General features: G+C 43.7%; 1 protein-coding gene across 1 annotated transcript in view; it reads right to left on the reverse strand.

Moving 5' to 3' along the window:
* The window catches only part of CFAP221 (cilia and flagella associated protein 221), a 129,955-nt gene that overhangs the window by 71,165 nt on the left and 40,630 nt on the right, over positions 1-18,160 (reverse strand). Inside the window, exons 8-11 of the mRNA XM_011983433.1 lie at positions 5,540-5,699; positions 2,143-2,263; positions 1,948-2,059; positions 1,646-1,754 (exon numbers count right to left, since the gene is read on the reverse strand). Coding sequence (XP_011838823.1) covers positions 1,646-1,754; positions 1,948-2,059; positions 2,143-2,263; positions 5,540-5,699 — 502 coding nt within the window. The remainder of the gene's footprint in view (positions 1-1,645; positions 1,755-1,947; positions 2,060-2,142; positions 2,264-5,539; positions 5,700-18,160) is intronic.

Raw genomic sequence — 18,160 nt, forward strand, 5'->3', positions numbered from 1 at the left:
ATAATATTATTGTATCAGTGTGAAATCTCTTGGAAGTGATTACAATAATGTTGAAGAATGTCTTTGTTCTTAGGAGCTACATGCTGAGGTATTTTGGCGTGAAGATTCCTGACGTCTGCAATTTATTTGCAAATGGCTCGGGGGAAAATGTGCATGCAGATATGTGTGTGCATGCGTGTGGAGTGAGGGGAGTGTATGTGTCCTAATGTGAACAATTAGTGAACCGAGGTCAAGTATATGTGGGTTTAAGATCTTTCAACATAAAAAGTTGGGAAAAATATTAAAGGAACAACACAGCATTCAGAATGGGATCTGGGATGTGACTTCCGGTCTGATACAGAGATGCATAGAAAGAACAAAAACCCCAGTATTGACAGTGGTCACTGGTCACTGCTGAGTGGTGACATCACCGTGATTTTTTTTTCTTCTCTACATGTAAAAAAACATGCTTTCAGGTTTCCTATCATGATGACCTACCTGTTTTTCATAATAGGGAAAAGGTGTTTATAAACATAAAATTTTCAGTTCCTTGGGGTACTTCCCATTAACTGAGGCAGAACCGTAACTATAGACGTAAGCCGAGGCAGAAAGGATTTCTGTTGGAAACAAGGGCCATTTCCCCAGAGACAGGGGACTAGCCCCGTGGGCACCTTCAGAGGGCTTCAGGTGAGGTCACGTTCTCATGTGTCAGGAGGGGTGGAGGCTGGGTCATGGAGAAGGCAGCCTCTCAATGACACGCTCCAAGAGTCTCTTTTTCAGCCCAGTTTACTCTAGGTCAGGCATAGTGGCTCAGACCTGTAATCTCAGCACTTTGGGAGGTCAAGCAGGAGGATACTTGAGCCCAGGGGATCGGGTCTCACCTGGGCAACATAGTGAGACCCTATCTCTAAAAAAAAAAAAAAAAAAACAGAAAAAAAAAATTAACTGGGTGTGGTGGTGCGCATCTGTGCTCCCAGCTACTTGGGAGGCTGAAGTGGGAGGTTCACTTTAGGCTGGGAGGCTGGGGATGCAGCCAACCATGATGTGACACTGCACTCCAGCCAGGGTGACAGAGTGACACCCTTTCTCAAAAAAAAAAAAAAAAAGTTTACTTTTCAGCTAAATATGTACATGTGCATATGCTTGGTCTGATCTGGTTAAAAAAAAAATCGTGAAAAAGTTTCCAGTTTGGGCACAGAAGCACAAGAATTCTCACATCTCAGTTTTAAAACCTCCATTAGGAACCCCCCAGAGCCTCACCCCACTGGGCTACCCAGAAGGCATCTGGGGCACACAGCCCAAGGCACAGGGGCTCCTGGTTGAGGTAGAGGATGAGGGGAGTGTGATTTGGGGTGACCAAGGCACCCAGATCTGTCCTGGGCTGAGGGGTGCCAGCAGAGTGGCCAGCAGGAGCAGGGAGCATCTCCCACAATTCACTCCGGTCCTGCCACTGGTCACATTTAGGAAACAGCGTGGTTTGGTCACATATATTTATTCCTAATAGAAACTTCCTACTGAAGTGGAAGGACCACTGGCAGAGAAACAATCATTAAATTCTCCAAAGTACCTAAAATGTTATTACATTTTACTGTCTCTCATTTATAAAAGATCATCATCTAAAAACAACTGTACTGTCACTTGATACAAATAATTGCTCAATATTTACCACTTAAGATGATTTTCCATCTCATCGTGAATGTCCTGTCTGACTTTCTGTTCAAAGAGTGCCTCCTTCATCTGTCTCGTTTTTGAAATTTCAGTGCCCTGGTCCAAAACTGAAGGCAGGAGCAGACAATGTTTATACCAGTAATCAGATTAAAGTAATGTGCAGAGAGAAAAACAGATTTCTAATGGCGAGGCATAACAGCAATCTAACCGAATTTTGTTTTTCATAGGTAATCAGTATGACAAGCAGTAACTCTTTCACATTCGGCTCAGGGGCTGCTTTATGGCCAGTCAACTGGTTACCTTCTCTTAATTCTTTAACCTTCAATTTTCCTGGTTCTTGGTTTAAAACAGTTGCCACAGCAAATGGATTCGATAAATCTACTGGAAATCTGAGGTTCTGGTACTCAATTTCCTAAGAGACCAAATCAATAGGGAAATCAATTACTCTGCCATTCTGTCACCCTTTCATCACACTGAGGACAAGGCCCATCGTACCTTCACCTTCTGAGGCTGCAGCTTCGCTGGTGGTCGGTGAAAATTTATATGCATCATTGCTTTTTCTGGAGGAAGGTTTACCTTCTTAGAAAGAGTATTGAACCTTTCAAACTCTTCTAATCTATAGGTTTAAACAAATGTTAAATTAGTAAATAAGTCATTAACTCAAGGTTCCTAATTTTGTATGTTCCTTCTGATACCACCACAACTTGAAGTCCCTTATTATATCTAAACTGAAAATAAAAGTGTGCCTCAACAGTGGTCTACTAAAATAAATGTGATGTCAGTGTATTAGAGTATAATCAGAGATATCAAAGGAGCCCACCAATGGTTGTTTTGCCTTACAATCTTTTTTTTTTTTCTGAGACGGTCTCACTCTATCATCAGGCTGGAGTGCAGTGGCACGATCGCGGCTGTCTGCAACCTCTCCCTCCCGAGTTCAAGCGATTCTCCTGCCTCAGGCTCCCGAGTGCCTGGGACTACAGGCGTGCACCACCACACCCAGCTAATTTTTGTATTTTTAGTAGAGACGGGGTTTCACCATGTTGGCCAGGATGGTCTCCATCTCTTGACCTTGTGATCCGCCCACCTCTGCCTCCCAAAGCGCTGGGGTTGCATTGCCTTACATTCTTACAGAACATACTGACTGAAAACGTGACATGCTAAAAAATGCTCTCAAGGTCTAGCATAATCTATTTCCAGCCTGTTGGTTTTCAATAGCTAGATTTATTACATTAAAAAAAAACTTACCTTGATTTATCTTCCTAGTAAAAGAATGATTATGCAATTGTTTGTAGCAAGATATTTCAAAAAGAGATTCAGATTAATGTTTGGGTTCTTTTCTGTAATTAGAAACTGACTTTGGACATGGGTAGTTAGAGACAGTGCAGCTAATAGCCTGCAGAAGCTATTCGGGTTATCTATTATGAGATGCAGTAGAACTGTGTTCTATTCAGAAACGCTACCTATGAAGCATTTCTTTTTTTCTTTTTTTAGAAATTGTTTTTATCTTAATAGTTATATTTTTCCGCAACACAAGACAAAGTTATGATTTTGAAAATAACCATTTTTAAATTTATTTGTTCAGTACCAATTTGGCATAATAGTTTAGGCGAAGCATTTCTTTAAGCATCCACGTGTGAACACTTGTTTTATAGGATAAACACTTGTTTTCCGTGACCATACAAAAATAAGATAAAAATAGGTGAACATTCACTCACTCTGACGGTTAATATGTATTTACTGAGCACCCACTGAACAGGCCTGGTTGCACTGTATGGAACTTATGTTAGCAACCTCAAATTTAACGTCTTTCATGTAAGAGCATGCACAACCCAGGGCATGGGAGAACCTGTCCCTTGGTGAGACTCATACCCACCAACATGCTCTGATGTGCAGGGTGAGGTGCTTAGCCAGGTAGTGAACAGAGGTTCGGCATCCCCATCTCAGTGGAGCCTTGACACCACTTCTGCTGTTAAATACTGGGGAGCAACTAAACCTGGGGATGTTAAAAAGCAGCCTCCTAAACAGTATCCTCAACGTTGATGATGGAAATGAAGAGGTCTAAGAAAATGATAAATCAGTTACATGTGGAATTAGGCAGTGCCAAATTTAGACATGAGTAAGTCTATCACACACTCTATAATGAAGTGAAGAAAGCAATCTATGAAAATTTCAGAGAACACTATAGCCAGTAATTTTTCCTGTTCACAAACTACAGCCAGTTTTTTTTCCCTTCATGGTAGAATTTATATATTATAATATTATTTGCAGTTCGGACAGACATGCAGATCTTAAGACATAGTCCTTGAAAATGTCAAGAGGATACTAAATAAGATACTAACATAGTAATTTAGAAATAGCGTGAGCCTGCATTTGTATGGTGCTTCTGTCATACAGTGCTGTTGTGCATGTAAAAACACAGCTATGGAAGGAAATACAAATAAAAATCGCACTCATACGATGTCTTTAAGAAAGTCATTTGAGTATTGTAGCACCTGATGTGAAGTGGCAAACACCATTTTGCTCACCTGGTTACTTGCCACCAGAAAAATCAGCAGTTTTAAAATCTGTGTTCAGTTCTACTCGTTTGTTGCCTGAGTGATTTTATTTCAATGACGGTTATTTGCAGGATTTGGGTTCAGCAGGCCACACTAATACCCTACAGTTGACTCAGGCTGCTTCGAATTTTTAGGAAGAAAATCATGATATAAATATCTAAGATATCATGGAGTGAGTTCATATTTTGGTATAAGGTTGCTACTCCACTTGTAATATGCTTAACGATGTTAATATGTGATGAGTATCCATGTGCAAAGAAGAGGAAAAGCAAGATATTTCCCCATCGTTTTCAAAATAATTGTCAGAATCTTCTAAGATTAGTATTTATACTGTGACAACTTTTTTTTTGAGACGATGTCTCACTCTGCCACACAGGCTGGAGTGCAGTGGCGTGATCTCAGCTCACTGCAATCTCTGCCTCCCAGGTTCAAGCAATTCTCCTGCTTCAGCCTCCCAAGTAGCTGGGATTACAGACACGTGACCACGCCCAGGTAATTTTTGCATTTTTAGTAGAGACAGGGTTTCACCATGTTGGCCAGGCTGGTCTTGAAAGCCTGACCTCAGGTGATCTGCCCGCCTCAGCCTCCCAAAGTGCTGGGATTACAGGCGCGAGTCACCACGCCCAGCAACTTTTAATTTTTATAAAAATCGTAGGTATAAGAAAAAATCATGATGTTAACCAGAGGTACTGAGATGTAAAAGTACAAGCTCATATTCAAATGGAAATGGAAGTTCGGAAAGGATTTGTTATGAAGTACAACTTAATCCCACTTCACATCTTCACTAGTCTGATGGTGCTTTGAAAAACCTCCTGTGTTTTCCAAACATTTCTGTTTTTCAGACATTTCTGTCTCTGCCTCATGTGAAATCACTTGTAATATGACTTATTTTGGTCTCTTGAGGTTGTGGGCCATTTCCCACTGAGCTTTGCAATAGGCACTGCAAACATCAGGGACTCAGTTAATTGAAATACTATATGGAAACCTTAAAAACAGTTATGTTGTTCTGGCCCTATTGTACACATTTTTGAATAGGCAATAAGACATGCATATGGTAAACCATTCAAACAGTGCATCAGTAGTAATCAGTGAAAAAACGTGTCCCTCAAAAATCCCTTTTTCTTGTTTCTTCCCTTCTTGTCAGAAGCAACTCCGGGAACTAGCATAGATACGTTCTATATTTCTGTTATGTTTTAAAGTATATTTTATGTTGGCTCATCATTTTAAATACCCTTTTGAGGACATTCTTTTACAAGAAAGACAGAATGGAAGAAAGGAAGACTTGGATTTTCGAGAAAGGGTTAAGAATAAACAAAAACATTGCAAAGATGCCATACGGTAAGGCCACGTTGGGATAGCATGTTCCGGTGAAGACACATTCGTACGGTTGAGAGTTGAATTGTGAAATCCATAACTGCATTTTTATTTGTGCAGTCCCATACTGGAAGGGTGTAAACTTAATAGTCACAGTCATCTTCCCATTAGCCGGAATTATTCCTGAGAGGAAAGAAATGAGAAAATGTGATACCCTTTCTTCTTGCCAAGTCCAGTCACAGAGGCTGACACACACACGAATACAGCTGACTCTCCGACAATGCGGAGGTTAGGGGCGCTGACTCCCCACACAGTTGAAAATCCACACATAACTGTTGGCTTCCCAAACACTTAACTACTAGTCTACTGTTGACCAGAAGCCTTAATGATAACATAAGCAGTCAATTAACACACATTATATATGTTGTACGTATTATTTACTATAAACCAGAAAAAAGAACATGTTATTATGGAAATGATCAGGAAGAGAAAACATATTTGTTGTTCCTTAAGTGGAAGTGGATCATCACGAAGGTCTTCATTTTCTTTGTCTTCATGTTGAATAGGCTGAGGAGGAGGGAGAGGAGGGATTGATCTTGCTGTCTCAAGGGCGGTAGAGGGAGAAGAGGTGGAAGCAGAGGCAGACACACTCAGTTTAACTTTTATTGAAAAAAAATCTGAATATAAGTGGGCCCATGCAGTTCAAACCCATGCTGTTCAAGGGCCAACTGGACATTCTTCCCATGCTAAGCACAAGTACAGTATTTCCATTATCCTTATGTAGCTTTTTCATTAAATACGTGTGAATCAACTTCTGCATGTTTACATTGATCTTATTTATTAATTACTACATTCATCCTTTACAATAATTATTTGATTGCATCACTTCTACAAATATATACATATCAATCTGCATTAGTGATTCAGACATGAACTCCCAGAACTATCATCTGTCCGCAAATTACCAGATGTCAATATTAATGCTGTAAGCAACAGGAAAAGCTAGGAACACACATACAAGTTTGTGTCCAAACAATTCACTTCTTTTTTTGTATAATTTGATTCTTTCTTTTCAAATCTTTAGGATGGACTGCTATTCTCCCCAGAGTCAAATATCACACCATGCCTAATCCTTCTGTTGTATCTCTGGTGTCGACAGGGCTTGGAACATAGTAAGCGCTTGGAACATAGTAAGTGCTAACAAATGTGGAGAGAAAAAGAGAAGAAAGGGAAGATCAATTTTATTTATTTATTTATTTATTTAGTTACTGACTTACTTATTGCTGTCCCCAACTAGAATGTAACTGGAGGACGAATGTTCTCTCTGACTTCCAATGAAGGCTCTTATAGGTTTGCTCTCTAGATGAGACCACCTGCTCCTGTGCATCTGGTCCTCCCACTGTCCCTGCGGAGGCCTTGCACAGTCTCCCATACGTGCCCTCCTTTACATTCATCTGCTTCCTGAATCTTGTGCGACCCTCCCTTCTCCCTGTGCCCAACCACATGGGCCTTTCCTTCACCCATTCATGTGCTTATTGAGTGCTTACTGTGTGTCAGGCACTGTTGAAGGCACTAGAGTTAGAGCAATAAACAAAACAAATCCCAGATCTCACAGTTTACATTCTAGTTGGGGACAGCAAAACATAAACAAATGAACATAAAATATAAAGTCAAGACATGAATACCAACAGGGCATGGGGAAGCAAGTGGGTGGAAAGGAAAGGCCTCCCTTGTGAGAAGAGGTGGGAGCAGGGGTATGAGAAGGAAAGAGCCTTGGCTCTAATCCCTTATCATTGGCTCCTGCTGGCTTTGCACTCTGCACTGGCTCGGCACTTGCAATTCCCTAGGCCTGAAGAGCTCTCTCCAGATTTTCTTTTAGCTTCATCCTACTCCCGGAAATTACTGCATTTACCATCTGCCTTCTCCTAGTTAGAGTGTAAATTTTAGGAAAGCAGGCACCTGCTCATTACTGCATTCCCAGCTCAGTAAATTCGTGTTGAATGAGTGAATGAACCCAAACTTAAGAGCCTATATCAACCTACATATTACACCAAACTATCCATGCCTCTCCCTCCACAGGAAACTTCTGTCAGCCCTACGGAACTCGCGTACCCTTGATGTGTTACCTTTCAAAGTTTCCCTGTCTCCCAACTAGATATCAAGTTCATAAGGCAGACACCAGCCCCATAGCTTTCATATCTTCCTGGATCCCCAGCACAGTGCTTCAGAAACAGGTCTTCATCAAGTTCCTGAGAGCAGAAGTCAAACTCTTTCAGTGATACTCACTAGTGACCCTACAATCCACTGCAGGGAGGAGGGAATCAGCTAAAGACCCGGGGTCCACCAGCCAACCTAAGACCAGCTGGAGACAAACTGTGACTCTCCATCATGTGTGGGGCTTCAATACTTTGACCACCCACTTGGTCAGAAAATAGCCCCCTTTAGCCCATAAACTGATCCGGGGCTCTAAAATAAGAACATTCTATTGCTTCTGCTCTAGCTCATTAACTTAAAAAATAAGGACAAGCTCTGGAAGCAAGGATTAATGTTTGCCTTGACCTGGCTGATTTATTTTTAAGTGCTGCCAGCTCAGACCTAATACATAAAGCACACTGTGAAGGTGTAGTCTAGGCAACCAGAGTACACTGCTTTTTCCATTCACAGGGAGCAGCGGATCATCAAATGTTAGCAGCTGTAAAAGGCGTGCCAAGGAGTTACTGCTTACTGCTCAGCCAAAACTAAAAGTGCGACAAAGGAGAACATGTTTCACGCTTTTAAAGTGAGAAGGGTACCCCCACCTCCAACAATGACTACCTCCTTAAGAAAAGCCCAGGCCGGGCGCAGTGGCTCAGGCCTGTAATCCCAGCACTTTGGGAGGCCGAGATGGGAGGATCACGAGGTCAGGAGATCAAGACCATCCTGGCTAACACGGTGAAACCCCGTCTCTACTAAAAAATACAAAAAACTAGCCGGGCGAGGTGGCGGGCGCCTGTAGTCCCAGCTACTCGGGAGGCTGAGGCAGGAGAATGGCGTGACCCCGGGAGGCGGAGCTTGCAGTGAGCTGAGATCCGGCCACTGCACTCCAGCCTGGGCAACAGAGTGAGACTCCATCTCAAAAAAAAAAAAAAAGAAAAGACAAGCCCAAATTGCTCTTTTACACTTCAGGCCAATTTCATTGGGTCAGTTTCAGATCACCACCCTTAACATAACCAGGGGTAATGTTGAATCACAGGACATGGAGGGTGGTGAGCAGAGACAGAGAGAAGAGGAAAAAACTCAGAAATCAACTGAAGGCTAAGAACACCCTAGTTGATGAATATGATGGGTATCATAAGAAAACGTAACAGCACTGAAAAATAATATAATGGCAAATGCCACCGTGTCTTCACCTGGACTACAATTATACAAAGCATGTGCATTAACATGAAAAGTTATTGGAAGGAGATGGAAAAACAAAAGCACATTACTTGTTATGGCAGTGAGGCCCAGGATGGGGAACATTAAAAAAAATTTCTTCCTTCCCATGTCCAGACAGTGTTACTACAACATTGTACTAGCACCGTAAAATTATTTAATTTTAAAATAATTTTTTCTTCAAAGATCTCAAAAAGTACAGATCACTCTCCCTAAATTGTCATAGAGCCATTCAATCCACACAGTGTTCCTGAGGCAGAAAAGGGTCTGGAGACAAGGAACCTAAGGCCGATTCACACTGACCTCCTAGAACTAAATCAGAAGGAAAACCCCAACTCTCCGCACCTAAGTAACCAAAGGACTGGAGGCTACTCCCTTTGTAAAACCCCCCAACATTTTCTGCATGGCAGATGGAAAATGGAAAGTATCTCTGATTGATTGCAGAAAGCAACCAAAGCATAGGAGTCTAAGTTTGTAACTTCACTTCAGGCTCCGACTGGTGGTCACTACTTCATTTACACAGGGTGTACATCAAGTAACCAATGGGAAACCTCTAGAGGGTATTTAAACCCCAGAAAATTCTATAACACAGCTCTTGAGCCCCTATACTCGCTGGCTCCCATCCTGTGGAGTATACTTTTGTTTTCAGTACATTTCTGCTTTTGTTGCCTCATTCTTTCCTTGCTTTGTGCATTTTGTCCAATTCCTTGTTCAAAGCGCCAAGAACCCGGACACCCTGTACTGGTGACATTGTAAATATTGGCTTTAATATTCCAAGATTTAGGGTTCCTCTAGCTGGTTGACTTTGGGTAAACTACTTGATCTCTCAAAGCTAATGTTGGGAAATTAATAGCTATTTAGCTTTAAAATCATCCACATTCTAACCATGCTTTCGATTCACTGGATTACAGAAGGGAGGGCGACTATCCCACTCACAGTGGCCACACTCCCCAGCCCGTGCTGCTGCCCATGGAGTGTGGGCGAGAGAGAGGCCCCAGCACCACACACACCCTTACTTAGTCCTTGCTTGATTATACATGAACTGTGTAACTCAGCTTGGCTGCCTTAGCTGAGGCTCAGTTTTCTCATCTGTAAAACTGGACAAGGCTTAAAGGAGAAAATAATGTACAGGGTCTGGGATAATGCTTGGCACATAGTGTGTGTCCTATAAATGTGGCCTTCCCAGTCCTTATGCTAAATAAAACAAGTAACAATTTATTGTGTATTAAATTGTCATTAAAATATCAGAAAGAAGAAATATTTCCTTGAAAAACTTACACTTGACCCGTTTGAGTTCTTACACAGAAAGAGACAATTGCCTCACGATGCCAAATCACTGGGATGAGCATCCCAAAGCACCAGGTTTCCTTTTTGCTCCACAAGGGTGCCAAGTGCTGGCAATCTACAGCTCAGAAGACAAGGACTCGGCGACCTCTACAAAGTGTAGTTTAAAACATAGGCCTGGACACTTATCGTGAAGAGGTGAAAGAGAAGCCCCGAGGGCTTTTGGATACCGGTTCATGTCTAAATTTCCCAGGAAGAACAACTCCTGCTCAGCCACAGCAGATGAAGACACGTGTGGTGCACATACTGAGACGCTAACAATCCCCGGAACTTATTTTAATCTTTCATTCCTTTCTCCCTCCAGCAAGCTTTTTTGACTGGAACTAGACATAAGTGGTAAAATCAAGTCTTTCGGAATCTACTGACTTTCTATTTCATCTCTATACATCAAATATCCAAAATGCAGACCTTGGCAGCAAGATCAGACAACCTGAGGGCTATGCCTGCGCTGATGGGGGGATGTGGAGAAGGAGTCTGAGTAGAGGATGCTGGCGGGGCGTTAAGCCAGGCCAGGAATTCCCTTTCCATCAAGTATATAAGCTGCTGGCCAGGAGCAACGCGTGCAGCACAGAGGCACTGGTGTCTGACATCACAGAGACAGCACCCGTAGAGGGCAAGACAACTGGAGGGGCTTCAGAACCTGCTCCAGGAGCTGTAGGAAGTACAGCGCACCCCCAACCACCCACTGCTGGAGCCCATTCACTCACCATCTGTCCCTTACCATCTCCAAGGTCACCACCCATCTGAGCCAACCTCAGCTCCTTCCTGAAGGGGAGGCCTGCGCCCACCTTGTGCTACTCCAACCCTCCTTCCCCTCAGGAGCCAAAGAGACCTTTTAAAATATGCATCAGGCCATGCCACCCTCCGCTTCAAATTCTCCAGGAGACTCCCACCCCGTTCAGAAGCCAATCCTAACACCCACCCTCCTTGAACCCCTTCCGGCCTCTCCAATAGGCCTCGCACACTCCTCCCCTTGCTCACACACCCTGTACACAATGGGCTGTCATCTTTCCCTTGAATGTAGCCATTGCCGAGCCTGTTCCAGCCTTGCAGCCCTGTGTGGGTTGCCTCCTCTGCTTGAAACCCTCTTCCCAAGTCTGGTGCCTTTTTTTAACTGGGTCTAAGCCGACATGACTTTTCCTCCAAGAGGCTCTTCCCGATCACCCAGTCGAGAGCAGTCGTCTGGTCACATCATCATGTCTTATTTTTCTCACCACCATTTTTACTCTGGACAACGTCTTTGGTTTGCAGGCCTGCGTCTCTGCCCCCATTGGCATCTCTGCTCCAACACAGCAGGGACCAGGTCTGTCTTGCTCTCTGCAGTACCCAACGCCTATACCAGTGTCTGATGCCCAGCAGGCGCTTGGTAGTTACTTATGGAATGAATGGACGGATGAAGAATGTAAGACCACAGGGAGCGGGGGAGCCCTGCAGAAACCAAGCGCAGAGCATTTCTGGCAAAAGACGGTGAAGAAAAGCTTCAGCTCAACTACCCTTCTTCGAAATCACAAAACAATAAGGAAAAGAAGGATAAAAATGGTAAGGAAAAAAATCTATTAAATAGGGAAGTGGCTATAATCCTGAAGCACAATAGAAAGCACGACTACCACCTCCTGTAAACTGAAACACGGGAGCATGCCGAGAACCAAGAGGTGTAGATTTCCCCTAAAGTAAGAGTCACAGCCCTGGAAAAGTCTCCAACTACTCTTTGGTTAAAGTGACAAAATGTAGGAGTACGGCTGGGCCTTGAACAGGGACAGAGGTAAAGGAGACCAAACCCTGGCATCACAGACCAGTAGGGGAGGGGCTGGAGAAGCAGCTATGCTGCCATACCATGCCCGCTGTCCGTGACCTTGGACCCAGTTCAGAAGGTGCTGAAAGTGACCTGGTAGGGAGAAAGGAGAGTCATGACCACTGCACAGCAGTACACAGCACAGGTGACTCTCCTGGGAGCCACCAGCCCTCGTGACCACTGAGCAGAGATGGGAGACATTCTCTCAGAAGGCTTGAACACACAGACTGTGGGGCTGGGTTCCCTGCATTGCAACCCCAGCTCTGCTGCTTCCGAACTCTGTGCCCTTGTGCAACCTGCATAACACTCCGTGCCTCACCTTCCTCATCAGCAAAGTGGACAGAATAATAGAATCCACTTCATAAGAGTTGTTGGGGTATTAAATGAGTTTATGCATCCAGAGTAGTGTCTGGCACATGGTAAGCATGATGTAAGCATTAGCTCTTCAAATTATTATCTCTTCTTCCATATTATTCTTTTGCTGGTGGCAGGCTCTACTCAACATTAAGCAGAGTGCTGAATAGAACATCACAGGTGCTGTACATGTAAACTGCAAAATTAAAAATTAATACTTTTTGAAGGAGGAGAGGAACAGAAACAAAATCACATAAAGAATACACATGATGACTGGGTGCGGTGGCTCACACCTGTAATCCCAGCACTTTGGGAGGCCGAGGAGGGTGGATCACGAGGTCAGGAGTTCAAGACTAGCCTGAACAATATGGTAAAACCCCATCTCTACTAAAAATACAACAATAACAACAACAAAATTAGCCGGGCGTGGTGGGGGGTGCCTATAGTCCCAGCCACTCAGGAGGCTGAGGCAGGAGGATCACTTGAACCCGGGAGGCAGAGGTTGCAGTGAGCCAAGATTACGCCACTGCACTCCAGCCTGGTGACAGAGCGAGACTCTGTTTCAAAAAAAATACGCATGATAAGAGGACAACCTCAGGACACAGGTTGTTCACCAGAGTCTTAAAGAAAACAGACAGTATGGCCTTGTCACAGGAACAGTCAACAGAATTCAAGGAAGCAATGTAAGAACACACTCGAAGGAGACGAAAAGAGAACTGGTAGAGCTCAGGAAATGCATGGAAAAAGGAACCGTATGATATGGTTTGGATGTTTGTCCCCTGCAAATCTCATGTTGAAATGTGATTCCCATTGTTGGAGGTGGGGCCTGGTGGAAGGTGTTGGGTCATGTGGGTGGATCCCTTATGAATGGCTGAGCACCATCTCTTGCTGATGAGTGAGTTCTTGCCCTGAGTTCACACAAGAGCTGGTGTTTAAAGAACCTGCACCTCCCCACCTCTCTCTTGCTCCCTCTCTCACCATCTGATACTGTCTGCTCTCCTTTTGCCTTCTGCCATAGTTAGAAGCTTCCTGAGGCCTCACTAGGAGCAGATGCCAGCACCATGCTTCCTGTACATCCTGCAGACCCAACTAAACCTCTTTTTTAAAAAATAAATTACCAAGCTTCAGATATTCCTTTATAGCAACACACAGACTAACACAGGCACTGAGGTGGAAACTTCAGCAAAAGAACAACAATAAACACGCACTCATATATATACATCACAGTCATGCAAACACCACATACGTGCACACACACACACACACACACACTGAAAACACAGGTAAGGATGTGGCAGGTAGGAATGGGAAATCCACACAAAATGAAATTATTTTAAAGCAGATAATAGATACTGAAGGCAAAGGAGAACCAATATACACACATAATTGGTATTCCTGAGGAAGAGAACAAAGCAAATAGAACATGAAAACATTCAAGGTTTTACGAGTTGAAACATTTCCCAAAATAACAAAAGTCATTTTTCTCCAGATCAAAAAGGACATGCCACGTTCCAGGGGACAAAAATGATGCAGAAAAACACCAAGACATATCCTGGTGAATTGCTTAACCTCAAGACTAAAAATAAAATTTCTGAGGGCATCCAGAATTCACCTTCGATGGGGAACAACTCAGCCCAGCCTCCAAATTCCTAGCAAAGCCAAAGCCGGGGACAATCAGCAAGGTCCACCAAGTTCTGAGACAGACCAAGTTGGAAACCAAGACTGTTATACCTCTAGGTTGTCTTTCAAGATTGCAGACAGCAGAGAGACACTGTCAAACATGCGGGCACTCAGGCATGCGGCCCCAGGAGCCTCTGGTTAACACGCCACTAGGTGACAGCATCCAGACAGCCAGAAAAACCCAAGTGAAGAATTTGGGAATGTAGAGAACATGGAATGAAGCATAGAGGTGAAATCTGTGGCTCCATTTCAATAGAAACTAAAGAGCTACGGCATTCATGGTCACAAAAGAGAATATAAATGCTATAGACAACATAGAAGGGTATGACAAAGCCGGGAGTTCCAAGAGGGAAGGGAGAGAGTGCACGCATGCTGTTTCCCGTTTTCCATGGCCAAGATTCCAGTTGAAGATGAGGCACACAGATGAAGAAGACAGTGGCTCTGACCTCTTAACGCTCTCATGATCTCTTTTCTTAATTTCAGCAACAAATTTTAGGAATGAATATTGCATATACCAAGGAAGTCCACCAATTCCTTTTAGCTTCACTTGTTTTTCTTCAGTCAATATCAAGTAACAGCATTTTTACATATCATATGATCCAAGTTTTCTTGTAGTATTCTGTGTCTCTGCATCAGTGTATGCCTCCAGCCTTCCTCTTTCTCCTCTTTGTACATAAGCACAGAGAGGTATCTGCAGGAATAGTTCAATGTTCATGATAGTTATTTCTGGAGTGGTGAGATTCTCGGTAAAGTTTTTTCAACTGGGATTTGGTACTTTTCTTCAGTGTTTTAATTTTTTTTTTTTTTTTTTTTGAGATGGGGTCTCACTCTGTCGCCCAGGCTGGAGTGCAGTGGCGCGATCTTGGCTCACTGCAAGCTCCACCTCCCAGGTTCCCGCCATTCTCCTGCCTCAGCCTCCTGAGTAGCTGGGACTACAGGCGCCGCCACCACGCCCGGCTAATTTTTTGTATTTTTTAATAGAGACGGGGTTTCACCATGGTCTCGATCTCCTGACCTTATGATCCACCCGCCTCGGCCTCCCAAAATGCTGGGATTACAGGCGTGAGCCACCGCGCCTGGCTCAGTGTTTTAATTTTTTAAAAATAAACACATTTCATTTTCTATAAAGACATTTTTAAAGAAATATTTATATTTGCTGAACCTAATTTCTTCTATACTTATTTACACCTGGAGTGGCTCTTTTTTTCCTGTTGCTGTGGCCTGTTTTCTGGCATGGCACCTACCCCAGACCAGCGTTGTGGGACCCGCAGAAGTGCCTGCTGTCTATCATGAAAGCCGCATTCTCTTCCAGCCTCCTGGAAGACTGGCTTTCCCAGCAGGGTAAGAGGCTGGGCCAAACCATCTCTGACTTCTTCCTGGCTTTGCTGGAACAAGCACTTCTGTATGCGCAGTAGAGGTGTGAGGTAAGAGTTTCGTTAAGGTACAGGCATTGTCCTCTGGGTCAAGTTCACTGGCTGCGGCTGTGGTCAACTGAGCTCAACCAGCCCAGAACGACAGCCCGTCAAATGGTCCTCTTGGACAGGGTTATGGAATTCAATGAGATAGTGCATGTGATGTGCTTAGCACAGCACCTGGCATGTCGCTAACAATCAGTAAATAGAAGCAATTATGAACATCACGCCAGCCATGCTGTGTGCAACCAGACACCCATCAAGGGTATATTGAGCACCAGGTAAAACTGACCATTGCTACCAACGTGATAGAAAATTGCCACCTGTCTGTCCAGCTTTTCCTGACTTCTTCAGTGTGTCATTAATTACCTACATCCTCTAAAAGCTAGCGAACTCATTTGCATCTCATATATTAACTATCCCTAATTATTCTCCCCTTCCTCACTGTTGGGTTTGGTGCTTTGGAAAATCTTTTAAAGGTTTGATCTCTCGATTTTACCTCTCATGAGGACTCTTTTCCAACCCTGCATATGGCCCCCGGCTGTTCCTCCATTTGCTGACCCGGAAGGCTATCATTATCAGAGGCCCTTTGCTGGTTATCGCACTAATTTCCATTACTTGTTGGAAGTGAACCTTGCCAAAGACCTGCCTGTTGTCATTTCTGTAAGCAGACATATGGCCAGTATACGTTTTCTGAGATGAGTCTGTTCATCATGGTCCTAACTACCAGCAAGAAGCATTTTATGGGGGCCTGCGCTGTGTGCGGGAGACCCAGTCTTACCCTCCCCCTGACAATCCTGATCTGTCCCCTGCACAGTTTGTGCTGGGGTTTGGGGGCCTTCTGTCTCACCTGTCCGCAGGAGTACAGTGAGGCAGGGAGGAGAAGTAGGCGAAACCTCCCCTCATCATTTTCCCCTGTGGATGTAAAGGCTCTGCCCTGGATTCCCAAAGGCTGCTGGACCCTGCAGGTAGGGCTTATTATGTGATAAACTACCTCAGCCAGGGGTCAATGGGCCTTTGGAGAAAAAAGAGGCAAAAAGGAACCAGCACATGCTCCCTTTCAAAATATAAGTGGGTAAATGCTGGTGTGTGGACAGCACAGTGGCAGGTACAGCCAGGAGTATGGCTGAGCCCAGCTGAGATGGCATGATTGGACTATAGGCAAGTCCAGACAGGCTGCTCAGAGCAGGTGTTGCATGAGAGTACTTTGAACCTCGACAGGCAGGTTACCCTGCTCTTGGTGTCTTTGTGCTCATGCTGGAGGATGGGAATTTGTTCTTTGCTAGAAGGTGCTTCCTGCTGGATTGGTGGCCCCCAGGTAATGTCTAGAACCAAAAAGTGGTTTGAGGCCAAAGCAAGGGCAGAGGCTCTGGGGTTTATTCCCAAACTGATATAAAGTTGTAAAAAAATGTGCATTTCAGAAGAAAATGCAAAATATAAAATTATTTGTAAGTGGCTTATATATTTCTTATAATTAAAAAAAGAGAGAATGAACTTATTGAAACTTTATATAAGAACTCTAAGCAACAGCCCCCAAGGAAGTCTTGCTTAGCCAGTCATTTAATGCTATAATTTACCATTTATATGAGTTAGATGAATTCTTCCTTAGCACATGTGACAACAAGGGAATGCCCAGGATCACAAAATAGTGATAAGTAGACAAGTTCAACAATTTTTTTGTGCCATTTGCCTGATCTCCGATGCTAATAAGATCTTGGTCAATACTTCTCTTCAGAGTTCACGGAAAAAAAAATCTTGGCCAAAGTCATGTATTGCTGGCTCTTCCAAAATTATCAACAGAGTGTTCTTGAAGTTTTGGTTGCACATGATTTCTTGTCAGCAGTACAGGAAGGTCATAAAATCTTTTATTCATTTTCTCCAGTCTCAGGAATATCTTGGCCCCAACAACAGCAGGTCGAGCTTTTGACAACTACAGGGCACACCGGCATCTTAACGATGGCCAGTTGAGTTAAAGTTGAGGGCATACCTTATAAATAGAATTATTAATAGCTTGATTCAAATTGTGTTTTCATTTGGCAAACTTGAGCATAACATGCCGGGAAGGTATGCATAGATGATGCTTCTAGTTCCTAGAGAAGATATGGCTTCATAACATAGCAGACTACGGATGTCCCAAGTCTTTTAGAAATCAGTTACCAAACATGTGCTTGAAACAGTGTCTACAAATACACATGCTAACTGTGTAAAATTAGCCCAGTTTCTGAGTCTATCTGAACCCAGTTTGTAAAACGGAGGCAATAATGCCTTGTGGCCAAAAAGCCATCCATGACTGTCCAGTTGTATGGCCTCCGAGTCAAGCCAAATACCTGGCAAGTCAGGAGCCCAGTGAGCACAAAGATTGTCAGAGCCGCACTCACTCTCCATGTAGCCAAGGCTTTCTTCACTGCAGGTGAAATTCTGGAACCTCAAAAGTGTAACAGCCAAAGATGTACTGATACATCATCAAAGTGGGAACCAAAACAAGAACGTTCCTGAGACTGGTGGAGCAACGATGGCCTGAGATTCATAAAATAGCTACCGAGGAGGCTGAAGGGCAGAGCCCATGAGACCCGTATGGAATGCCACATCAGCAGCACCATCCACACAATGCAGGTCATTCAAACCAGCAAAAGACGGATCCCAAGGAT

This window comes from Mandrillus leucophaeus, unplaced genomic scaffold, assembly GCF_000951045.1.
Source record: "Mandrillus leucophaeus isolate KB7577 unplaced genomic scaffold, Mleu.le_1.0 Scaffold25, whole genome shotgun sequence".
Lineage (NCBI taxonomy): Eukaryota > Metazoa > Chordata > Mammalia > Primates > Cercopithecidae > Mandrillus > Mandrillus leucophaeus.